The sequence below is a fragment of the Dysidea avara genome, chromosome 12 (assembly GCF_963678975.1).
Source record: "Dysidea avara chromosome 12, odDysAvar1.4, whole genome shotgun sequence".
Classification (NCBI taxonomy): domain Eukaryota; kingdom Metazoa; phylum Porifera; class Demospongiae; order Dictyoceratida; family Dysideidae; genus Dysidea; species Dysidea avara.
The window spans coordinates 23,661,789-23,688,298 of NC_089283.1; the positions used below are offsets into that span (position 1 = coordinate 23,661,789).

A 26,510-nucleotide genomic window follows, 5' to 3' on the forward strand; every position below is an offset into this window, starting at 1 on the left:
ATGTTGTTTACAGATGGAGTGCTGTTTGTTGACCCAGATTACTTTGAGAAGGAAGGCATAGAGGACAAAAAAGGTACTAAACTATAACAAGTTGTGATACATAGATCCTTTTGTTGTATGATGATGTTACAGTAGAACCTCTCTAAGATGGACACCAGGGGAATTTAATTTTTTCCTTGTAAAGTAGTGTCCTCAGTTATGGGATATACAAGCCACTAATGCTGTTGATTTGGGATCTAGACAGATGTCCTTTATAAATGAGTTGTCCTGAATTTAGGGATGACCTTTAGAGGGTGCTCAGCTTTTTGTGGATTTAAGTATCTGCTAAGCTATCAACACTGTTGTTTGTGTATGTGAGGATCACTTACTAATTCTCATTATTCTCATACCGTATAGCCTAAATATTTTGAGGGGCGAATTTTTCCAGGTTGAGCAATGTTGTGAAAAATAATACTTTTTGCAAATTTGCGGACAATCCCAAAATGTATTAGACTATATGGAAGTCTAAATATTTCAAGGATAAAATTTTCACTGATAACCCCCAAAACTGCAAAATCAGCAAAAACTTTCCCCCCGTTGAAATATTTAGGCTATACGGCACATACATTCTCATAAACTTGATCATTCTCATAAACTTGATTATTGGTTTCAGCCATTAATATTCAAAATAGGAGGACAAGCAAATTGTTTTACTAACCAGCCAGATAGCTAAAGTAGATAGGTCACATGACTCAGAATGTTAGTCTGCTCTAGCTAGTTAAAAAGTTTCTTAATAGTTCCATTCAGCCACTGATAGTACAGTATAATAAACCATTGATGTAGTGAGTAAAATGGTAACACAGGCTGGGATGAGACAATAATAATAAAAATGTTGTGGCTTTAGTATAGTTTAGTGTGTATGTTATTCATGTAGATGTGGGAGAAAAGACTTGGAAGTGTTTGGGATGACTTTCCACCGGGATCTTGTGGGTGTGGCTATTGTATCATGAACCACAATCTCTTCAAGAGCACATGTAAGTTTTTGCTAAAACGGGAGAGCTGATGATGATGCTGCAAATCAGGCTAATGAAGAAGCTCGGTGATAATGTTTACCCCTTCATCTTTGTGGTGAGCTAAGTGATAAAAATTATTACATTTGGTCAGAATTGTGTGTGGTACCTCTTTTTATTTGACCAATTTTTGAACAATAGGTTTATTCCTTTCAGAGGTAAAATTGTATGGAACCAGACCTGTTGGGACAAATATCTTTTTTGTCTTTTAGTTAACCGGGTGTGTACCCACAGCTGGCTGAAGGCTTGCAGGGACGTTTTGTCATTTGGGCTTTGTAGTTTGGTATGGAAGTTTTCCATTATTTGTTATTTTGGAGAATTTGTTAGAAGTTAGTATAGCAGAAGATTGTTAAGGGACAACTAAAATTTATGGTTTACCAGTTTGTGAGAGTAAAAATCACTAAGACAATTTACTAGCACAACACTCACACATACAATGTCTATTTTAAGAACTTGTAAAATTGTACAATTATACACTATTTAGAGTGTATTGTTTGTGTTGTATATATATTGTACTGTAGTATACATGTTTGTAACACTGTGTACATACATGACTACTACTACCTAACATTTACTAATGTCAACCATATTTCTTGTTATTGAAACACTTAAAACATGTTAGTAAGACCAGTAGAGCTGGTGTGTGATGACTGGGATTTGTAATGATGATGTCATTATGGACAATTAATGTTCATTATGTGATGTTTATGTGTCCTGTAGTCAACAGTTTTGGACTAATTTCACAAAAACATAACTTTCATAAGGATGTGGGCTAAGTGGATACCTTAAAAATTTAATTCTCATATCTTAATTCTCCTTAGTGAAAATTGTGTATGTGCTTCATGGTTGTCTGGTGAAGGATGAGTGAGTTGTTGTATTAGCACTCTTTTCAATCAGGTGATTTATATTTATTTTTGGGTTTGCCAAAATACTGACCCACCACATCCATGAAACACAAGTCATAGCCTTAATGTGATCTATGAAATCTCTATTACTAAGCTTTGTCAAGCAGTGATCATGATGAGTGATTTTCAAGGACCAGCTCACGAATAGTACTGAAACGAATAGCAATTTTTACTATTACTATACTAGTTGTGAACAAAATGACTGAATATTCAATTATTCTTTGAGCTTATATTACTATTGGATAAGTACTAAAACCTTTTGTTAGGGAGCAAGGTAAAGCCTAAGAGCTATTTCTGTCTTTTCTAAAATAGAATTTTTACAGCATAGATACATCACTTCATTCACATTCTTAAATTTCAAGGCTGGCTATTCCATCTGAATACAGTGTACAAAGTGCTAAATATTATTGGAATAGTGTGTTACCCCATACTGATGGAATAGTCAAATAACCGAATAATCGTTTCAGCACTACTCACGAATATCAGCCAGGGAAAGCACTGTTTAGCAAAACCTTCAACTTTATACAACTCATGAGCTTTTTTGCTCTAGTGATATCCTAGTGATGCCTGTTTATGTACATGACTGTAATGTCAACTAAAGTCCCACACTGTCATTATTAGTGTCCAAATTGAAAAGGTCTGTTACGTCAATTGTAGGATCAGCTTTGTTTGTTGATATTTTATATCAGTTGTTGGAATATCGTTAAAAATCACAGAAAAGATTTACATGAGTCTTGATCATTGACATAACATTACATAACACATAATTTGTAATGTCACAGGAATGTCACATGACTTCCTGTTTATCCCAAATTTGGTAATTTTTATAATCTTGTGGTTTATAGTCTCTCTTTATAGCATTGTACAGACTTTCATAGTTGTTAAGAACAGGTCCCTGGAAAATGGTAGAGTACCCAGTCCTTGGTGCTCAGCTGAAGGGTGTCCCTTCAAGCAAAGAGTAAAGAGTATGTAGCCCTTTCACCTTTGAAGATTGAGATACTCTAATAGAGCAGTCATAAATACTCTAATAAAGCAGTCTGCTGCAGCTAAAATTATTCACAATTTTATTTATTTTTTGAGTCATTACTAGAGAATAATAAGTCCACGAAACATAATATTAATATGCTATGGTCCAAAGGTAAATGCTGCAACACAATTTGACAGGCCAACAATCAAACACAATGTAAACTTTTTCATTAAGTGTTTTCAACTTCAGCAACCCAAATAAAATGGTGTAATTTCCTATGCTGTATTTGTAGACTGCAGGTTACTGTATACAAATCTTATGACCTCATGTTTTGTACCTTCTTTGCTACTTGAATTGGTCACTTTCATGAGGTGATCTTATTAATGAGGTCATGAAATACAAGTTTTTGACATTCTTCAAAAGATGGACAGTGTATGAGTACAATTTTGCACATACCTTGATTGTACCCAAACACAAATGAGATGGTGTTTCCACCTCAGTACTGTCCACCCAACCAATATTGCAGAGCTGTTGTTTCCAGCACTCTGCATAGTTGTGTAGTAGTTGTATATGTACCTTGCTTCTCTATAACAAGCACCCAAGGATACCATCCTACAATATACCCTAATAGAACAATCACTTTACATTAGAAGTGATAACCAGTCACTGACAGTTGTTAACACAATAGGACATGCCCTGGGGATGTGATCACCTTTGGGGTGGGACATCTTCCATTTTGCTCATAAATTACTGTCTCGATAGTTAGTTATTCATTGGTAGCACGTTTCCCATGCATCAACGCAAGGTGGCATTTATCAATGCCAATCACTCCAGCCATTGTACTGCTTCGCATCATTTAGACGGGTGTAGTGAAGTGTCTGATGAGTGGTGCAGCACTATAATAGCCTTGGTTAGCTTAAGTTATTGGCTAATGAGCGTGTGCTATACAGATACCAGGCCGATGGTTGTACTGCTTCCCATTCATTCACACAAGTTCAGTGTTGTGCGTTTATTCGTTCCAGAGCGATTTACCTCCTTGTCAGTCCTAGCCTTGTATTGTGACTTCCTGCATTGGTCTGGTGTTTGATGTTTTTTAACTTAGTGGCCAGACTGTGTGGCCAAAAGGAGGTACTTATAGTATGTTCACGTTGAGCTGAATCCTCAAAAACATTTAATAACTCATGGATGCAATTACACATGATCTTGAAATTTGGCTCATTTGTAGTACTGCTTGACCCGCTAAAAATATTTCAAATTTTTTTTGTTCAAATGTTTGACATAATATTTACGGCCAATCAAAATTTTCACAATACATTTCCTATGGGAAGCCATATAAGCACAGTGTCCATTACAGCCCTTTCCCGAACTTGTAATGGAGCCAAACTGTACATGCCTGTTGTTGACACCTTTGCTGTTACCAATAATCTTCTGGTTGGCTGAAATGTTAACTCTGTTGAGAAAAAATCCACTTTTAATTTTTAGCTGTTTTTCAGGATTCAGCTCAACGTGAACATACTATAGCCATGTTACAATTATTTGTAAACTGGCTTACAACTGATTTGTAACACTGGCGGCAACCTTTGATCTGCCCACACACCATACTACAATTGTATTATCATCTCCTGATACTAAACTTGTTGTATTCTCACATGAAATACATTGTGTGGTTGTGTATGTATGTACATTTTATTGATGGTTCTTGTAGTGATTAAAACAACAATGGTGACCTCATGCTACCATCTCTGTCAATGAAGTTCACTTGTATAGTATACAGTCACCTGAACTGGGGAACCACCAACTGGATGAACTACCAAAGTGTGTGTGTGTGTGTGTGTGTGTACTGTGCATCATATGCACATAGAGTGGAGATAAGTGTACTTGTGTATGTGCATGTATAGTGTATGCCTGTGTACAGGTGTATGCATTTGTAAGACTTGTGTGTTTGGTTATGTAGTTTTACCACTGTATACCTGGAGTTCACCATCACCAATGAGTCTGGAGAACCTGTTCTGAAGATGCTATACCTCCATGTTGTGCTGATGTTAAATATTTGTAAGGCTAAAAGCAGTAACAAAATCTTTGTATTCCTACATTTAATCCAATAGGTGGTGAGTGCCAACAGGTTGGTAGGATATCCAAACAATGATCTGGTCTTGTTAAAGAGTATTTCACTATGACTATGCTGATATATCAGATGTTATCCAGGGGTGCAAACTAAGCCTCTTATTTGGGAGGTAACTTGCTGTACTGAGATTTGCTGTCACTGTGTAATAAGGTCACTATGTAATGAGGTCACTGTGTAATGAGGTCACTGTGTAATAAAGTCACTATGTAATGAGGTCACTGTGTAATGAGGTCACTGTGTAATAAAGTCACTGTGTAATAAGGTCACTATGTAATGAGGTCACTGTGTAATGAGGTCACCTGTCTAAGCCAGCCAACTTGATAATCCCCAAATGTGTCATCTGTACATAAGTGACCTGTCTATTGTAGCCACCTGCTTAATAAGGTCACTGCAGAATAAGTGGGTCACCTAAATCTTCTGTTTCTTGGGCCTATATTTTTCTATGCAAAATGTTCACACATGATCACCTTGCTTGTAGAGATAACGTCATGAAGGGTTTGTGAAAATTACCTTTTAAATTCATTACAAAGTAAGGGACACTCGATATCTCACTATATAGCTGGCTACTGACAGATGGTACAGCAATCATAGTGTAGCTTGACTTGCAAAATCACTCTTCAGCTAGTAAAATTTAATGTTGTTATTTTAATTCTAACCCTGTATTTAGCTGAGTTTGTCCTGAGAAACATAAGGTTTAGTTTAAAGTGGCATAAACTTGAAAATCCCTTTAATGTATTGTTTGCATACAAGTACTGTAGCCACTCTTTAGCAAACAGATTAGAGTTGGTCTCACAAAAGCCACAGAAATGTCAGTAATTTCATCTACAATTTTAGAAGTTAGATGTTAGTGTGTTTGGTTATGTAGTTGTACCTTGGTGTATATATCCAGAGTCAAGGCTCTGTGGTATTAAGACAGGTGTATCCATTCATTGGACTGGACTACTGGACTGGATTACTGGACTGGACTACTGGACTGGATTACTGGACTGGACTACTGGACTGGATTACTGGACTGGACTGGATTACTGGACTGGACTACTGGACTCAGAAAATTTTTTTCTGTTTTCTTATGTTTTATCACCAAACTTAACAAAAAAGTGTTTTAGTAACTGACACCATTCACCACGAGACATAAAACTTGTACATTAATCACAAAAATTGCATTAAAACTTTAGTACACTTTGTTATCAAAAAATAATTTGCCTACTGCTATAGCAACGTTTCAATCACTGTGCACTGTTAGCACTGTTAATGCATGTCTGTCTTCTTTAGCCTTCTTTTGTAAAATAGTACACCATATACACCATGCAATTACATTACATTACTACTGTAACCATAAAATTGCCTATAGCCTGTGCATTCGCTGCTGGATCTTTGGCTTATAATGTGTGTAAATAGCAACGATTGCACAGTGGCACATTTAAGCTTCCCAATGCGTACATTTTCAAATAGGAAGGTAAGGTTACACATATTTGCAAAAAAATGCAATGAGCCTAACAAGAGTAAAAAAAAGCAAAATTAATAGACCACCAAAACTATGGCACTTTTTTGAACATACTTAATAAAACATTAATAAATAATTTTATAAAAACAAACTGTATGTGCCTCTTTGTTTGTTTTTTTATATGACAAGACATGAAGAGCCTCAGCCCCATGTGTGCACGTGTGTGTGTACCACTCGATGTAATCATTTTTAGTGGTTGAAAAATGTGTTTGAGAACATTTTATGTGAGTCCAGTAGTCCAGTACAGTAATCCAGTCCAGTAGTCCAGTCCATGCAGTGAATGGATACACACTATTAAGACTTTATAATTATTCAGTATTTTTAAAGGTGGCACCTCAGTGTGACTAATATTGGTACATTACAGATCCCTACATTTAGTCACCATCACCAACAAGTCTCAAGAGCCTGTTCTGAAGATCACATGTCCATGGTGCACCTCCCGATGTTGAGTTGGTGTTGAATTTTCACTGATGCTGGCTACTTTGGAATTCAGTGTAAGTGATACCTGTCAATATTAATACATTTGTAATTTTTCATTTCCACTAATGTTCCTATTCAGCTATCCAAAAATGTATAGGAGAATAATGTAGGGTGTGAACAAGCTGTTCATCAATTCTGTGGACATTTTATACAATGCTGTCTCTCCTATTATTGAGGTTCACTGTACAATAATGACACCTGTGTAATAAGGTCACTTGTCTAAAGTGGTCATTAACTTTTAATAAGATTGTAAATTGGTCTAAGGGTAACTGGCACATTTTGTACCAGTTGTTATTTAAGTAGGTTTGTACTGATACAGATATTACAAGTATCGGTATCGGCAAGAGTTCATAATATTATAAGGGGGAGAGTATCCTACTTTAGTATAGCCTGTATAAAAGCATACTGTGAAGTTATGACACAATACCTTGAAGAATTTCAGTAAAACACTGGTTTCTCTAGGATATCACTTTAACACTTCGAGTGTTGATAATACCTCCACTGGGTTGCTTATTGAAGCCACTGTACCGCTACCTTTGTCGCTATTTGTTGAGCAAAAGCCTGACCAACTAACACATTTGAAGGTGATTATAGTGTTGCATCATAACTTCACTGTATGGGTTTATACAGGCTATACTGAAGTAGGATACTCTCCCCCCCATAATATTATGAACTCTTGGTATCAGTCAATTGCAAGTCTATAGTACAGATACTTCACTGGAGTAGTGTAAGTACTAGTAAAAGTATTGTAAGTACTATTGTAGTATGGTGCGTGGGCGAATCAAAGGCTGCCGCCAGTGTTACAAATCAGTTGTATACTGGTTTACAAATGATTGTAGCATGGCTAAGGACCACCTTTAGGCCACAGAGTCTGGCCACTAATTAGTTCAAAGACTTCAAACGAAACCAAACACCAGACCAACACAGGAAGTCACAATGCAAGGCTAATAATGTCCAGGACTGACAAGGAGGTAAATCACTCTGGAACGAATGAACACACAACATTGCACTCGTCTGAATGAATGGGAAGCAGTACAACCGCTGGGCTGAGCCCGGTAATCTACCACATGCACGCTCGTTAGCCAATAAATTAAGCTAACCAAGACTATTATAGCGCTGCACCACTCAACAATGAATATCAGACACTTCATTTACACCCGTATAAATGATTCGGAAGCTGTACAATGGCTGGAGTGATTGGCATTGATGATGGCACCTCGCGCTCGTGCATAACAAACGCGCTACCAATGAATAAACTAGCTAACAATGAATTAACTAACCATCAAGACAGTAATTAGTGAGTAAAATCGTTCCTTGTACACAGCGCTCAGTGGTAGCCAATATTAGCCTTGCGTTCATGCTCCTTCCGTGTTACAAATGGGCGCCTTTGATCTGCGCACGCTCCATACCACAAATCAGTTAGAACACGCCCATTCGGGTTTACAAATCAGATACAAACCTCATGGGTGTGTAACGTGTGTTACAACTATTACTTAAAAGCTCCCATCTTGCACAAGTGACTTTGTAGACAAATGGTAAGATCCTGGACCAGAGGCGTAGCTAAGGGGGGGCAAGGGGGGGCATTTGCCCCCCCATCACTAAATGATTGTTTTTTAAACCTTCGTCACAAGTTTACCAGTATTAAACTGACACGCAAATGACTGTAAATTATGTACACTACTACGCGGTATCACCAGGGGTTGCTAGTGAATGCGCACACACAACATTCAACTCGCTCGTGAATCCATCGAACGAAAATATTAGAGACATACTTCTATATTTGATAGAACATTTTTGAATCTAAAAAGAGAGACCCGCTTCTCCGCGGCAGGAGTCACAACTCACAAGTGACAAAGGAGACCAAATGACGCTACGAACCTACTGCCTACGAGATGATAGTGTTAGCTAAATAAATGTACCAAGTTTATTTTATCAGTCGATCACACTGGACCTTTCTTTGTACGTACGGCAGTGCAGTCTGTTTTTACTTTGTCAGTCAGTCAGTCAGTCAGTCAGTCAGTCAGGTGGATCAGTCAAACTTACAAGTTCTGCTAGCAAGACAGGTGGGATTTCGTGCAATACATGGCATTTGAATTCCCCGAGTGAAGTGAGTGAATACGTCATCCTGTCAGCAGTGTGCTAGGACTGCAGCACAGGCTGTGGCTAACGTAAAGTAACCTGTATTTGCACTAAAGTATTAGCTCTACGGGACTGTGGATGAATTTGTTGGAGTACAGTTGTGGCACGTGCGATGATGCTTGACGAATGTAGCTACCTCGATTGGAAGCAGTCAGTACTGAAATAGTTACGTAGCTAGTTATTTCAGCTGTAATAATACAACACCGTATGTTGGCTAGCCCACCATTGGGTCATTAGCCTTTTTGAAATCATGAATGACTTGAGTGTTTCGTGGGGGCATGCCTGCCCCTCCATCACCTTCTGGCTAGCTACGCCCCTGTCCTGGACTATACTGTGAGCTGCCTTGGGTTCAATGCTCCAAGTGGCTATGTTTTTTGTTGTTGTTTTTTTGAAGGTTTTTTTGTACCACTTTTTTGGTAATACATTTTTGTTGTATGATACTACTCCAGGGGTGTAGCAAAGCAAAAAACTATAGGGGAGCCACTACTGGTAACTAAAGCAGTGGTGGAGGAGGGTGTAGCTACTTGTGGGTACATGCACACTGTGTGAAGTGCACTCAGAGCATGCTCTCCTTCTAGGGGGGTCTGGGGGCATGCCCCCTCAAGAAAATTTTGAGAAATAGGTGCTATGAGGTTGAATCTGGAGGCAATTTTAGCCAATAATCGTAATCACAGTTATGCTAGATAAGTAATCTTATAGCAACCTTGTATAGACCATGTTAATAATGTGATAGGACTGATGACATCACAAAACACAATTAATAAGGCCTTTAAGGGGCTGTTACTTGAACTAATTTCATATTGTTAAATATATCCTCCAGAAATACACATAGATAGGATAGCTAGTTATAAATTACTTGTATGGATGAATTAATGAATTAACATCTTCCCCCTGAGTAACTATTAGCTACATTCTGTGTTAGTTTGCAGATCCATAGTCACCTGGGAAGTGCAGGGGGAAGTGGGACTGCTCTGATTCAGCTTCCTCCATCACAGGTTCGTTATTAGGGATAGAGCCAGGGCTAGAACAATACTACCTCTGCTAGAACCACTTGGGAACCTCCTTCACTAACAACTGGACTCTTTGAAATAGGTCTACCACGACTACGAATTAATTCTGACAAAGTTTTCTGGCAGTGAGACTGAGACATAAGTTAACTCTCTGCTGCACAGTTCTTTAATTATTTTCTAACACGAATCACACATGAGGTGTCGCTTATTATCAGAAGTCTTTGAGCAGGCTGTAGGACCAGGTGTCCTACAGACCTTCAGCACTTGTGTTGTAAAGCATTAATAAAGAAAATTAAAAAATTAAAAAATCACAGAATTTTAAGCACCTCTAATATTATTTCAGGACCAACATTTTACTCGGTGAGGAAGGAACATAGCTTATCAGCGTCCAAGTAGGCCAATGATCTATAATTATTACGTGTCACGTGGTGCATTACTGTAAAAATGATTCCTGCTGCAAACTGGAGGGGCCCTGGTCTATTCTATCATAGATAATACCTATGGTATATTCTCTATGGTTCTATCTATCCATGGCCACAGACTAGGGGGGCCCTGGCCCCTGTGGCCCCCCCTGTTCGTACGCCCATGTTAACTCTGTCATTATACTGACCAAAAACAGACAAGTTTGGATGAAAACACGTTGTGAACAATGAATTTTAGTAAATTCAACACAGCCATAGTGATTATGCTATGTAATCTTATTATGCTAAATCTCACAATAATACATATCGGTTACAATTATTAAGTATCAGCTGAATATTTAATATTGGTTTATTAGAAAACCTGTATTGGAAATAGATAATAAATATCGGTATCGGCTGTAAAATATGGTATTGGTACAGCCTTATATTTAAGTTCATTTCTTTATTGTGTTATCCATTCATAGTTCCAATGGACCTTGATGTGAAGATGAAGGCTGTGATGATCAGAGCTTGTTTCCTCATTGTAAGTGTTACATCATCTAGTGTTCTTACTACACACCAGTACTTGTGTTCTTTACAGGATTTCATGTTCTTTGAACGACAACAGAACAACTGAGAAGACTTTGTGCCTGTACATTTTGTAACCTGATTATTATGTGTTGTAGAAAGTGTTAATCTATGTTAGGCTGTGTGTTCAAATAATGTATCATATTTTAGTTTGATCACAAACACATTTTTATCATAGGCTTCTTCACAATAAAGTTATGCTCATACACAAAATACAAGCACTTTAGTACCCCACAGGAGGACTGTACCCCTCATGGGTACATGGTGTGGACAGTACCCAAAGCTTCACCTGGACCTCATCATTAAGTGAGACATGGAAGTCTAATGGGAGAATGGCTGGTTATTGTCACAGTGTAAATTAGCAGGTAATGATGTACACAACCTGTTGGGGTGGTACCAAACTAACCACTAACATCCTGCTTTGTAATAACTGTTATTACAATCACACTTGTAAAGCGTTTTTAAACAGGATGTTAGTGGCTATTAGACCTAGAGCTCCCAGGGGTATGTTATTTAGTCTGGAGGTCACCATCTCAACACTTCCATTTTCAACTGAAGATGGGTCCATTATAAAAGAAAATTAATAGTATACACAACACCGAACACTATATGGATTTTGCTAGTACATGTGGATGAGGGATGTTTGCATGTGGGAGGTATCTGGATGATGATGATTGTGTTGCTGTATAACAACAGTGTTATCCAACTGGTCAAATAAAGGAACAGTTTAGGAGATAAAATTCACACTAGTCTTCAAGCACTGGCTGTTCTATTAGAGTTGTTGACTGCTTTATTAGAATATATCTGAACCTTTGAAGTCAGCATTTGATGATTACACTCCATCAGTTTAGACTACATCAAATGAGATACCATAGCGGATTGGGTGTGCCCCTCCTTTTACAACCCCTGGACTCTAGTAGGAGTAAGACTTATTATGTACACCAGACCGTAAACTGAATTTGAAGTCAATGAAACATCATCCGTAGTCTCAACAATGAGGGACATCCCGGCTGGCCCGTACCCATGAGGCAGTACTGTCACACAGGATCAAACATAGCACAGTTTATACACTCTATACAATTTTAATTCATGTGCCACACAACTTGAAAGTTACAAATAACAACACCTGGCTGTAATGTCAACTAAAGTACTACACTGTCATTTTATAACTGAATTTAGAGATCAAATTGTTTACCACATCAGATCAGGTTTTTTTTTTTGCCAGTTTAACGGCACATTATTATATCAGTTAATGGAATATCAGCTAAAAGTCATATTGGTGCACCTTTATTTATTTCAGAAGGGATCTACAAGTCATGATCACATAAGCCACACATATGACTTTTAAAACCACAGGAATGTTACATGACTTCCTGTCTATCCAAAATTTATAGCCTAGAACAGAGCTAGAATTTTTGCTGCTCTGTGTGTTGTACAGACTTTCATAATTGTTAAGAACTGTGTGTGGATGAAGAATGGTAGAATACCCAGTCGTTATGAAGTCATTACTAGAGAATCACAAATCCATGAAACATAATTTGGTATGGCACAAAGACAAACACTACAAACAATTCAACAGGCCAACAAACAAACAAACAAACACAATGTTAAGCAACAATTTTTTTATAAGTGTTTTCAACTTCAGCAGCCCAAAAGGATAGAAATTAATGTGATTTCTCATGCTGTATTTGAGGAATAAGAAATATTCTTTAATTTTCTGTGTAAAAGAGGTTTTAGTGTCCAGTTTCTCAATAGTTTCTGTACATTTTGATTAGAGATGTACTGATTCAACATTTCTGAACTATATTTCAATCCAATCTAACACATTTATTACCAATTGCAATATACTGATATTGTACTGATCTGACATCAACTATATCATCATGTTGTTCATGTATGGTCTATTATAATTTTTAGGCTTGACCTGCTACAGGTAGCTCATAGGATTTTACTCAGTGTCTCAAACTCTTATTAGGAAATTGTAAGCTGCCAAAGTATTATTACAAGAGTCAGTACCAATTGTGGCCTCAATTACACAACACACTGAGACAATAAGGCACCCACAAAAATATGCAATCTGCTACCAAGACTGGGATATGTGTTTGAATGGCTTGTAAGCTGATGCGGCAGCACAGTATCCAAGTGTTGTACTTCATTTAGTGTTAGTAAGTTCAAGTTTCACTGTGTAAATAGTACAGTAAATCCATGTGTTGCTGTATGGCTTCTTGTGACTTGGGGAACAGAAAATATGTTTCCCCCTGATTGTATTACCACTACCCAGTTAGAATGTTCACTTCAAATGAACTACACTCATAATTACAGCATAGTGAAAAATATGAAATCTATAACAACAAACTTCCTACTACAATCTAAAACACTAAAATACTACTAGTGTAAATTGTTACTAAAACACTACTAGCCTGTGACCCAACTGATCAGCTATTACAATCTGTCCATTATCCATCATCACTACCCCACCAGGATGCTGAAATCTTTTCTTGCCTTGATAGGTACCTTCAATGGCTGATGTAAACTTTCCATCTTCTTCAAATACCACCACGCAGTCAGTACGATAGTAACTAATTACCAAGTGTCCATCTGGTGTGTAGTGTATCCCGAGTGGACCTTGTAACTCAAAAGGGACATCAGTGAAGTTACCAAACACTTTAAGGAATTGTCCTTTTGGGGTGAACACCTGGATTCTGTCACTGAGAAAGTCAGTAATAAACAACTGATCTTCACCATCGTCCAGTGTTAAATCATTAGGTTTATTGAAAGTACCAGGTTCTGTGCCATTTTGTCCAAAGCTGTAGGAGAAACACCCATTTTGAAACACTTGAATTCTACTATTGTCCTTATCACACACAAACAACAGTTCTGACTGGGACAACACTAGACCATAAGGAGACTGGAACTGACTTTTAGCTGTACCTTCACTGCCAAATTGGGAAATAAATTCTCCATTTAGTTTAAACTTCTGAATACAGTGCAAGTTACAATCTGCAACATAAACATATCCCTTCTTGTCTACTGCTATTCCAGTAATGCTCTGAAACTTTCTATTTCCACTACCTGCTCCACCAATAACATGAGAGTATTGGAAGTGTTTATCAAATACTACTAACTGTTTGGTGGAACTGTCACGAACAATAAGTTCATTGTTAGGTCCTTTAGCTAACAGATAAGGATGTGTTAACTTCTTGTTAGTTGGTCCATATTTGTCAATGATCTTCACCTCCTGCTTCAACTTATTGTAGTCACAAATGTTCATCAACACTTTGATTTCTTCATGGTTCACTTCTAATCCTCTCCAGTAAACTGACAATAAATGATCTCCCTTTCTTTTAGGATTATACCATATATGGTACCGTCCTCTTGACTCTTCTTCAATATGTGTATTTTGTAAAAACTCCCTCTCCTTGTTGCAACGGATTTCTAGATCTTTTGATTGGTTCACTACAGGAGACCCAAAAATGTCTTTCAGTGTAACAGTCACTTTAACTGGATCACTAATTACTACTGGACCACTCACAGTACAATCAGGTAAATGTGGAAGACAAGATGACACGTCACAAACTGAATCATTAACAAACTCAACTGGGTGATGACAAATAACAATCATGTCACTTGGTTTACACTCTGGATCAAGGCTAGTATGTTCCACTTGTTTCGTTAATTCATCAACTCTATTCTCAATCCATTTGTTGTATGTAAGTAATTGTCTGGTTCTGTTAACTGTTACAATTTTATGGCAGAACTCATCGCAACTTACCAATTGGCTTTCCACAAACTTTGCACTTTCTTTTTGTACAGCGAGTGTCTTTTTAAATGAAATCTTAATGGTGTTTACCTTTCCAACTGTTTCTTCTTCTTGTTGCTTCAACAACTTGTACACTTCACCATATGTAGCTCGTATCTTCTCAATATTTGCTTCACTCTCAATGTCAACTTGTTTCTCACAATGTTCAATTTTCTTTACTCCATTTCTTACTCGTTCTAACAACTGTTTCAGTGGAGCAGTGACTTTTTTCATCTTCTCTCTTTCTTCATCCACCACTTCATCGACAAAGTCAAAATCATGATCTCGATGACCACGAGGATGATCCTTCAAGGTGCAGTCTCGACATATTAAACTACTACAAGTCTTACAGTACAGGTCTAGTGCTTGTCTGGTGTGGGACTTGCAAAATTCTGCCTTTTCTGGTGTGGCTACAGCTTGTTTGGGATTTTGAAGAAATTCGCTGACGGGAACAGTTTTGTGAGATTTGAAATCTTTCCATTTTCTGTGAAATTCGTTACAGTCTTGACATAGCGCTTCTTCGCAATCTAGACACCACGTAATGGCTGGCGCGTCTTCTTCACATTTTCCACATTTCATGGTCACTGAAATTTGTCCGGATTCTTTTCGCTTTCCATAAATTTCCACTAAACGACAAATTGTAAAATTAGTGGGAATAGATGCTATCCCGTCTTGTGGAAGTGGTGTACGACATAACGGACAACATACAATCACCGCCATTTTCTTATTAGATTCTATACTCCTCTCTATACATCGCTTACAGAAGGTGTGCAAACACGGGATGGTCTTTGGATCAGTAAAAATATCTCCACAGATGGAACAAGTTATTTCTTCCTCGATCTGTCGCCATTCCGTCTCGATACCACTCGCCATTGTCTAGCTTCACGTGATGAAAATTGCAAGAATGACTAGAGGTGTGGCTGTACCGCAAAAATAGTAGTAGTCTCTTTTTATCCGTACAATTAGACTAACTTGGACCGGGAATCTCGCCGAAACTACTTTTGAGAGTAAGGGTAGTTTGTGTAGTGTAATTTACAAGCATCTGGGTCTAGGTGTTATCATCAAACTGTGTAGAAAGCTAGCTCACATAAACCAGCTCATTTTATCATTCAACTAGACCATTACACGGGTGGTACTGAAAACACACAGATGTCTATAGGAACACATTGTCGTCCCTGTCACCATGCATGCTCATGCACCAACTACTCCAATTAGTGTTCACCTTAGACCATCTAAACCTTGTTATTAGATATTTGTACAGTGGATGTCATGGAAGTTAAGAAAGTTAAATTTCATTAGGGGACCAGTTACAGCAGGGCAGACCAACTGCAACAAATTTACATGGTCCAGCTACTGGTTCTGGCCAGTCAATTGCTGGCTTGTACGATACCATACAAAATGTACTGTAACTATGCATTTTTATTACCCATGTTTCTTAATGCTGTGCTCTGCTTTCACCAATATTGTGAACTGTTCATGATCTTGATACTTATCTGTGTTGTTAAATCTCTCCTCCCCCAGGGATGGTGTGTCACCTAAAGGACAATGTGTACAGACTACTAAGCCCAGCCTAGAGGTGAACTAGTTGATGATTGTGTTACACATTGACAATCAGCTGTGTATCCTTGAGATACTCTTTTAACTACTATCCCAATAAGGACATGACCATTTCTATTCTAGTGACCTGTAGGATTGAGTGATGTAGTTTTTTGTATGTGTACCAACTAAAGTTTCAATTTCTACTGCTACTATAAACTGTTTGAGAGAGGTGTAAGCCAACTATAGGCACCTGGTCTGGGATTTTTTTTTTTCTGCATTCAACAGAATTTAAGTAACATGTTTCTGACTCCCTGCTACACAGGAATTCAGTAGCCTTCTTGTGGGATAGTGACTAATAACAAGTACTTACTGTTGGTCAGTTTATTGGGAAATGTTGAAGTGGCTTCAAAACAGAAACCTATCAGCCATGGATTAGAATATACACAGGGTTTAATCAATCTTGAGGAGAGGTTGGACAGCCCTCCCCCCCTGGGTTAGCTATTGCTCCCCCCCCCTAGGTTTATACCTAAAGCCTTGAGAAATGGAAAGGTTTAATTGATCCCAAAGTTGTATAATCGAATGGTCAATGAATGGAATCACAGTAAAATTTCACCAAAATTGAGATTTACACCTAAATTTTCGACATTTTCCTGGGGGAGCATGCTTCAAGACCCCCCTAGAATCCGAAGCGGCTTACTTTGCCCTCCCTAGCTTAATATTCTACTGATACAGTGCCCCAATGGTGTGTTAGACTTCTGACCAGATGACCTTTCCCTTTTGTTTGTGAGTGGTTGGGTGGGGAAAAGAAGTGTAGCTATGTGACACTGGTGTAGTTTGTGTAGTGTAGTGTGATGTTTCCTTGACTGACTGGCTGCTAGTTGGAGGTCATTTGCTACAGAGATGTTCCTTGACCTTTGGTGAGACAAAATGGAGGAAGTGGTAAAGAATAGGAAAGTGAGTACACACCCACCACTTCTCCCTCCTCTCAGCACATACCACAGTAGCTAATCTGTGTGGCTGTTGCATGAGTGTAGCCTCACCAAACCTCACACACCTCATTAGCTAGGAATCATTGTTACTTGACATCTACTCTTATATGTAGTTTTATTGTAAGCTATAAGGTGATAGCTTATTAATGTTCAGCCTCAACTGTGGCTTGTTAACATCTACAGTGATAGCTTATTGATGACCTTAGTAAACAGGTGGCCACATTAGGCAGGTTATACTTTGTACACAAATAAGTTAGCTGGCTTAGACTGGCAACCTTATTACATAGTGACCTTGTTAAGCAGGTTAAACTTTGGAAGAGTTTTGTTGCGTTTTGTAAACTTTTACTTGTTAGTATACTATGCATATGTCTGGAAATCCCACAAGACCTCATTGAAGTTTCTCCCTATACAATACACCACTATGTGTAGTCACAAAAGTTTTCACTACACAGTTAATAGTTTTAGTATGATATTTGTTACACCCCTAATCCTGTGTGTGGTCCCAACACTTGTCACTAGTGTACACACATTAGTGACCAGGTGTGTAATAACCAGTCTTATCAGCTATGACAGGAGACTTGATTTTTCACCATAGACATGTAGCCACATTAATGTACTATTCAATTTTACTGTCAAAGTTAAGTTGTCTGCTTTTACAGGTTGCTGGTCCCAGTTGCTGTGATACAAATAGTCTACGGCCTTGACAGGGGGCTCTGGTTGTGGAACTTCATTACAACATTAAAGAACACTTGACTGTTGGCTACCTGATCACATCCCGCAAAGTTAGTAATTGTAGAATGTGTGAAAATTTGGTACACGTAGTCATATGCATGTAGCCTCACCCATTAGCAAACTGAACTAAAACTGACAGTGTTTCTTGATATTTGTAAATAGGTGATGAGACCAGTAATCCCAGAGACAGTGGTCACATTTTAGAACTATTAAATCAGGACACCTCCCGAATGTGGTCAATTTCAAGTGGTCATCTCCAGTGTAGGAGTCTTACACTAGCAATGAAGTGCTTATACTAATTAACATTGAAAATATTTGTTATTAAAACTTTTGATGTAACATAATTTGATCAACAGCAAAATTTTATTACAGCAATTTAGAACAGTATGAGAAGCAAAACAAAAATACTGGTGCCAAAGGTTGTGTACATTTGATAGCTGCTACATCTGCACTTGTTATAGCTTGAAAGCTACCCTGTAATTCAGAATGCAGTATTACTGGCTGGGACACCTGCTGCTAGATTGATCAATTGTAGTATAAAGCAATACCTTGGTGGTGAATGACCTGATGATACAAAGCTCCTCACCATTCAGGATGTTAGAATTTAGTAGCATACCCTATCCGAATTTCCTCATCGGTACAAAAAATTAATTGTTTTAATTTTTGTCAAAGTGCAGTCAGTGGCAAAATTTTTGACAATGAAATTTCTGTGATTTTCAGTAACCCTCAGCACAGAAAAGTGTCCATCTTACAAGACTAACTGAAATGTATGGTAAACTTAGTACAACTTCATGTGTGTAGAACATCATATATGTACTACTTTTCATGTATAAACACCACTAACAATTTTCATCATTTTATTCTCAAGGATCACTCATAGCCCACACAGAATACCCTATTGTGTAGTAGAGTGAGTGGTCCTGATAGAGACTAATTTTGATGATGATAATCTACAGATAACACAGTCATGTCACTGTGAAATAAACCATATACATACTGAAAATATAAACATGTGATTCTTTGACACATCACGATGGTGAGCAAATGTATTGTGGCCTATGGAGGAAAGTGTGAATTGCTTCGTTACAGACCAGTTACTGGTGTTTCTTCCATAGTGACAGCTTATTATATTACGATAGTAGAACTAGTGGGAGAAGCCCTACAAGTAATGATAGTGTCCAACTAGTTTTACTACCCATAGTTTTACATGAGATTTATGAGTTGTTCATCGTCTAAAACAATGTGCCAGACTGGAAAAGTTTGTTTGATTAACATAGTTTGTATGTGGTCATTTCTGTCCCTCAAGGTGTATGCTGTTGTGTCTGTGTAATTGTACTTGTATGGCTATCCTTTAGAAGCCATACCAATTACTTGGTGGTTACATCAAATACTAACAACATGTGTTGATATTATATATGTATGTGTGTAATAATTGTATTATCATCTTCTGACACTAAACTTGGTCTATTCTCACATTGTGTGGTTGTGTATGTATGTACATTTTATTGATGGTTCTTGTAGTGATTAAAATAACAATGGTGACCTTGTGCTACATCTCTGTCAATGAAGTTCACTTGTATAGGATACAGTCACCTAAACTGGGGAACCATCACTACTCCAAAAGTAAGTAGGTGTGTGCAAATATTTAACTACACTACCGCAAATTGTTTTATTTTTTGTGTAAAAAATCTATGGGTGTCCACACCTTCACCTGTGAGACATGGTACTGTGACTGTCTCCTCCAGGTAGCTAGTCCTGCCCCAGGAGGATTTGCCCCAGCTGACTCTAAACACCTGAGTGATGCACAGTGTTGCAGTGCTGGTTCACTGGGTAGGTGTGACTGTCTACGCTATAGCATGATAGCCAAAGGCTTTGATTTCTTTTGTGTGCATAGTGTAGTGTGTGTACACATGTGGATGCACATTTGTGTGTGTGTGTGTGTGTGTGTGTGTGTGGTGGTGTGGTGTGGTGTGCAATGGGCACCTGGTGGTCTGATGTCTACAAACACACAACTGTTGGCTCAATAATTGGTATTGGGGTTCTTGTGGAACTTAAGTTTTATCCGTGAGACTTTTGATAGTCCTCCTGCTCTGCCTGCACAGTAGAGACTTGAGTGTCTGAGTTGTGTACAGGTGTTCAGTGCTAGTTCACTGGGTGGCAATACATGTAGCTGCATTTTGCATGGATACCAGAGGCTTAGTGTGTGTGTATGTATATAATTGGGGCGAGCCTGAGCGAGCCCCACAAATGGCAGTAGTCACTCGTACGTCTGACCATTCCCGAGAGTTTACGTAACGAACACGGACAGCCTCACACTGGTAATGCTCAACTGTACGTACGACCGTGCATCTGACCATTCCTGAGAGTTTACGTAATGAACACGGAAAAAAGTGCCACATGGCTTAGAATTTGTCGCTTGTCACTTGTCTGACTTATATACATTGACATGGACAAAGAAGACTGTCTTGGAAGAAGGCTGGGAGAGAACGAGACAGGGCGAGGAGGGACACTGGCTGGTGAATGCCCGGGTGAATGGTACGTGCGTCACGTTCACGAAAACTTCCTGTACAAAGAAGGCCATATTTGCGCCACTTGGCTTAGAATTTGTCACGTGTTCCCAGCCTTATTCACGTGCTCAGAATTTATTTACATAGACATGGACAAAGAAGATCGTCTTAGAAGAAGGCATGCAGGGAGAGAATGAGACAGGGCGAGGACAGCAGCAGAAATGCCAGATGAAGCAGAAGCAAGTAGACACCTGATAGACGCCATGCACACTCGCAGAAGAGAGCATGCAGTTGGCCAATCAAACTGCAGAAGACAGGGAGATAAGTCCTAGCTGACTATGCTTCCACACAGTTATGTAGCTACATACTGGTAGGCCACTGAGCCTCCCAACTTGAACTATTTTCACCTTCCTCCAGCTACCTCTAGAGTAGCCTGAGCATTTCTGTATGTATACCTACAAACACACACACACAATAAACGCTATTCATGTAAATACAGTTGATGCCGCATCACTTTTTACACAACTCAGGCTCGCCCTATCATGCTTTTAGCATCTGTCTAGTATGTGTAAATGTGTGTATGTGTGTGCATACGTGCATGTGTGTGTACATACACATGTGCATATGTAAACTTGTGTGTAGTTATACCTTTGAGTTCACCATGATCGATGAATCCCAAGAGCCTGTTCTAAAAATCAAGGGTTCATGTTGCACCTCCTGATACTGTCCTGATGTGCAGTGACAAAATCTTTGTATTCTAACATTTCATCTCATAGGTGATGAGTAATGATGGGAGCCAACAGGTTGATAAGATCTCCAAACAATGGTCTGGTCTTGTTAAAGAGTATTTCACTGATGATGACAACTTTGGAATTCAGTGTAAGTGATACCTGTTAATGTGTATATCATATTCCACTTGCTCAGTCTTGTAAGGAAAAATGTTTCAACCTGTTGATATGTCAGGTGTTACCCAGGTTGTAAACTAAGCACTTTAGCTTAAATCATTATTGCTATAGATACACAATCCGACCAGATTAATATCAACTACAAATTATACACACTGTGTATGCCACAGGATTGTAGTGTGTTTGTTAGATGTACTCACAAAATTAGTTTCTAATTTATTTGCAGCACAGTAACTGGGTTTGGTTTTATGTCAAACAACATCTGTTCCCCCATTGTCTCTGTAATGTATTAAGTTGTGTATTAATCAAAACAGGAGTTGAAATAACAGTGCCAGTACTGTATACATAAAAGTTTGCAATGGATAAATACAGTAGCTGTTTATTAAAGTGGGCCTGCTGTATGTGAAACCTCATTAATAATGTCACTTAAGGGACTGGCCTCAATAACGAGGTGTCCTTATTAATGACTATACCTTAGCTGTGTTTGGGACCTACTTGACGACATGGTCAGGTGGTCTTATTAATGAGGTCATGAAGTACACCTTAGCTACGTTTGGGATCTACTTGGTGGTCCCACAAGTTTCCTTTCAGGTTGGGATACCTCCCACACCACACTTGAGCTAGTCATCTGTTGTGCACAACCTCAACAGTTGTCTTATTTTCAACTTGCAATTAATAAGTGTATTATTGTATTCACTTCATTGGAGAATCACACAAACCTTGTTTACTGAGTACAACAACCATCGTAACAAAACAATTAAAATACTCTAATAGAACAGTCACCAAGGATGAAAGGTACAATATTTATCAAACCGATCAAAAATCTGAAAGAACTTTATAATGCAGAATGTGCAACAAACTAATAGAACAGTAATCAAGAATAAATACTGTATGGCAAAAGAAAATATCAGAAAAGTTACAAGACATGAGCTAGTGACTTCCATACCTACACAAGGGTTGAAACTGTTGAGCCACCACTGCCAGTTATTCATCTCTTATGTAAAGTAGAATCTCAAATATTTGATTATTTCAATCCCTAGATAAGACTGTTCTATTAGAGTATTTTATCCTTTTATCAACAGATGTATTATTAAATGAGTGTATGTTCTATTAGAGTCTATGAAAGTTTAGGAGAGTTCTAACATTATTACTACAGCCATATCTTGGCTGTCACCTTTGGTATTGTATCTTGCAATGTTTGAAAGCCATATACCCTTTCTCCAGCTCAGCAGTTTTGCTATAGTGTGATGGAGATAGTGGCAATTACAGTGGAACTTAGCCACTTTTGGGCCAAGGGTCTTTATAGAACTTTGGTCAGTGCACACAGGATATTAAAATTAAATGCTACCAGACATACATCCGCCCCATCTGTGAATATGCTGCAGTCATCTGGTCACCCCACTTACACACTAACATTCACCAAATTGAGATGATTCAAAGGAAGGCTGCCAGATTTGTATTTAGCGATTATTCTCGATATTCCAGTGTTACAGCTATGCTAAATCAACTTGATTGGCAATCATTGGAGAGACGAAGAGATGATTTGATTTTGGTTATGTTTCATAAAATTATAAATCAGTATGTAGATATCCCTTGTGATCATATCCTTCATAAAGTTCCCAGTATCACCCGTAGTAGCAACAAGAAATTCCTACATTTTCCCTCAAGAATTGATTCTTTCATGCATTCATTTTTTCCAAGAGCAATCTGATTATGGAATCACCTACCTGATCACCTTGTGGAAACTGATAATGTTGATAATTTTAAATCTCTACTAGCTACTTAATTAACGTTTAGTTTGTTAACTAATCATGTACATTATACTTGTGATTGAGGTCTGTATAATAATAATAATAATAGAGAGGTGGCTGCCTAACATGTGTAATGTCACTGTATGTGTAGTGTTAGTGTGTTTGGTTATGTAGTTGTACCTTAGTGTATATATCCAGAGTCAAGTCCCTGTGGTATTAAGACTTTATTCAGTTGTGGTACCTCAGTGTGACTAAATATTGGTACATTACAGATCCCTACATTTAGTCACCATCACCAACAAGTCTCAAGAGCCTGTTCTGAAGATCAAGGGTCCATGGTGCACCTCCTGATGTTGAGTTGATGTTGAATTTTCACTGATGCCGGCTACTTTGGAATTCAGTGTAAGTGATACCTGTCAACATTAATTTTCATTTCCACTAATGTTCCTAGTCAGCTATCCAAATGTAGGAGAATAAACGTAGGGTGTGATCACACCTGTTCAATAGTTTAATTCTGTGGACATTTTATGCAATGTTGTCTCTCTTGTTATTGAGGTTCGCTGTACAATAATAACACCTGTGTCACCTGTCTAAACTGACCACTATAATTTCATGACTTGTTTTGATAAGGTCGTAAATTGGCATAAGGGTGGCTTGAATATATTGGCACGTTTTATACCATGTGTTACCTTCCAATTGCAATTTTATTGTTATCCATCCATAGTTCCAATGGACCTTGATGTGAAGATGAAGGCTGTGATGATGGGAGCTTGTTTCCTCATTGTAAGTGTTACATCATCTAGTGTTCTTACTACACACCAGTACTTGTGTTCTTTACAGGATTTCATGTTCTTTGAACGACAACAGAACAACTGAGAAGACTCTGTGCCTGTACATTTTGTAACCTGATTATTATGTGTTGTAGAAAGTGTTAATCTATGTTAGGCTGTGTGTTGTTAATTATGTAACATGTTTCAAATATTATTTGTAGTTTTGATCACAACACAGTTTTATCATGCCACATATATAGTTGAGGGGGAAATTTCCACCATTCAAAAGTTTGAGGAGGGAACTTCTTCACGGATAGTTTGTGTTTATAACACTCAAACTAAGCCATGTTGATTGAACTGGAAATTTTGAGGAGGAAACTTTCATGGATAGTTGCCAATCCTTGAAAATCACAATAAATCCTAGAAAAAACCTGTTATATGGTAGGTTTATGAAGTTATGCTCGTACGCTAAAAGCAAGAACAAGTTTCATCGTGTTGTTAGAGAAAGTTTAGGGTATGCCCTACTAGCTATCACAGGGCCTGAAATTATGGTTCATTTTCTAACCATTTCTGGCCACTTTTAGAAAGTTTTTGTTGAGTGTGTGTGACCACATAACGGCATTTTTACATGTCAGATTGTTTTCAAAACATAATTTCAGGCCCTGCTATCATGAGATTGTATGTGGAAGTAACAACTATTTGTAAGTTCAAATCTACACCCACTAGCTGTGTGGGACATAATGTAGACACAAGAAATGTAGGGAATCATGTGATCAAAAATTAGCCTCTTTAAAGTGCCAAAATCCAGCAGGGACCTGTAGATCTAATGCTCTTCAAACTGAGCTACGTACTTCACTGTTTTGGTAGCGCTATCCCACTAACAATGACCTCTTGCAATGGCTAAACATTCACAACTAATCTATACTGCAGCTACTTATCATCACAGTGTAAATTAGCAGATAATGATGTATACAACATACCTGTTGGGGTAGTACCAAACTAACCACTAACATCCTGCTTTATAACTTATCACAATCACACTTGTAAAATGTTTTTACTTGTAATAACAGTTGTTATAAAGCAGGATGTTAGTGGCTAGTTTACCACCCACTTGACTTTTGAGCACATACGTAGATAAATTTTACACCAGCAGGAGATGGCTATACTATCTGGCTAACAATTCTACACACCAACTTTACCTTGTCAAAGCCCACACATTGCTGTAGCAACCCTGGAATGACATCACATGATATTATTGGCTTTGACTGGAATGTATAGACAAGTTACAAAACAGGTAATGTTTTGTGCTATTGTAGTCCATCTAGGTTGAAAAAGGTCACAGCAGAAGATGCAATGAACAAACACGTCAAGTCCTTCTGTGGACACTGTAGCTGGTTGTACACATACAGCACACATCTTTACATGTCAAATCAGCAATGTTTTAAGCTACAATCTATAGGCTACTTGGATAGATACTAAAAGAACTATTATATGCATTATAAAAATATTGTGAGTCAGTCTACTCCTGAAGGAGGGACTATTATGGCTATACCATGCACAAAGAAAAGCCTGGATGATCCATCATGTGAAACATGTACAGTTGGCTAGCCTATGATCCCACTTATACCATTTTGTAGACTAGTGTAATTACAGTATTTGGTAGCAACAGCATAGAATAGGACATTAATTTGACAGACATACATACACACACAGTTTACACCATGCAGAGAAAATCATGTTTTAGCTATCACTTTCACAAATACAACACATACTTACAGGATGTATATAGTACACCTTAGTTATGTTTGGGACCTACTTGACATGGTACTATAATGAGGTGGTCTTATTAATGAGGTCATGAAGTACACCTTAGCTATGTTTGGGACTTACCTGACATGATCACTATTATATGAGGTGATCTTATTAATGAGGTCATGAAGTACACCTTAGTTACGTTTGGGACCTACTTGACGTGATAGACAGTGTGTATTATACGGAAACTTTAACATTTATATAAGGATGTGCTCATGAAAAATATTGTGGTACACATCACAAAAATATATATACTTAACAGGATGTGTCCCACCTGTAGAGAAATTGTGGAACACACACCCAGGGCATGTCCTGTTGTATTAACACATGATATCGATAGTAGCTACATTTGGGACCTACTTGACAAGATAGACAGTGTGTGTTATACGTGTGTACATAGGCCATTCCCATGCAGAACTGAGGTAGTGTTCCCATCTTGTTTCTGTGAAATTCTGTCTGAGGTTGCACAGCTATTTTCCATCACTCAGTGTATCTTGCTATATACTCTACACTACACTGGCCCTACAATATACCCTAA

The 26,510-nt window shown here is 38.1% G+C and overlaps 2 protein-coding genes and 1 long non-coding RNA gene across 5 annotated transcripts; 2 read left to right on the forward strand and 1 right to left on the reverse strand.

Moving 5' to 3' along the window:
- Nucleotides 1-1,036: 1,036 nt before the first annotated feature.
- LOC136241806 (uncharacterized) lies at nt 1,037-11,295 on the forward strand. The gene is made up of 7 exons (XR_010694414.1): nt 1,037-1,107; nt 4,627-4,736; nt 4,876-4,973; nt 5,027-5,155; nt 6,915-7,044; nt 11,066-11,124; nt 11,182-11,295. It is a non-coding gene; the product is annotated as an uncharacterized lncRNA (long non-coding RNA).
- Nucleotides 11,296-13,454: 2,159 nt separating this feature from the next.
- On the reverse strand, nt 13,455-15,858 carry LOC136241792 (E3 ubiquitin-protein ligase TRIM71-like). The gene has a single exon (XM_066033110.1). It carries the CDS (start codon nt 15,838-15,840, stop codon nt 13,573-13,575), a length of 2,268 nt encoding a protein of 755 aa, XP_065889182.1. The 5' UTR covers nt 15,841-15,858; the 3' UTR covers nt 13,455-13,572.
- A 2-nt stretch (nt 15,859-15,860) lies between these two features.
- LOC136241803 (phospholipid scramblase 1-like) lies at nt 15,861-24,403 on the forward strand. Of its 3 annotated transcripts, none has more exons than XR_010694411.1 (9): nt 15,861-15,974; nt 16,489-16,586; nt 17,385-17,460; nt 18,155-18,277; nt 19,749-19,850; nt 21,511-21,613; nt 23,663-23,792; nt 24,115-24,173; nt 24,231-24,403. XR_010694411.1 is itself a non-coding variant. In XM_066033134.1 (8 exons), exons 5-8 carry the CDS (start codon nt 19,791-19,793, stop codon nt 24,264-24,266), a joined length of 258 nt encoding a protein of 85 aa, XP_065889206.1. In that variant the 5' UTR covers nt 15,861-15,974; nt 16,489-16,586; nt 17,385-17,460; nt 18,155-18,277; nt 19,749-19,790; the 3' UTR covers nt 24,267-24,403. The 3 variants fall into 3 exon arrangements, 1 of the variants encoding a protein (XP_065889206.1); XR_010694412.1 differs by having other exon boundaries at nt 19,810-19,850; XM_066033134.1 differs by lacking the exon at nt 23,663-23,792.
- Nucleotides 24,404-26,510: the final 2,107 nt, after the last annotated feature.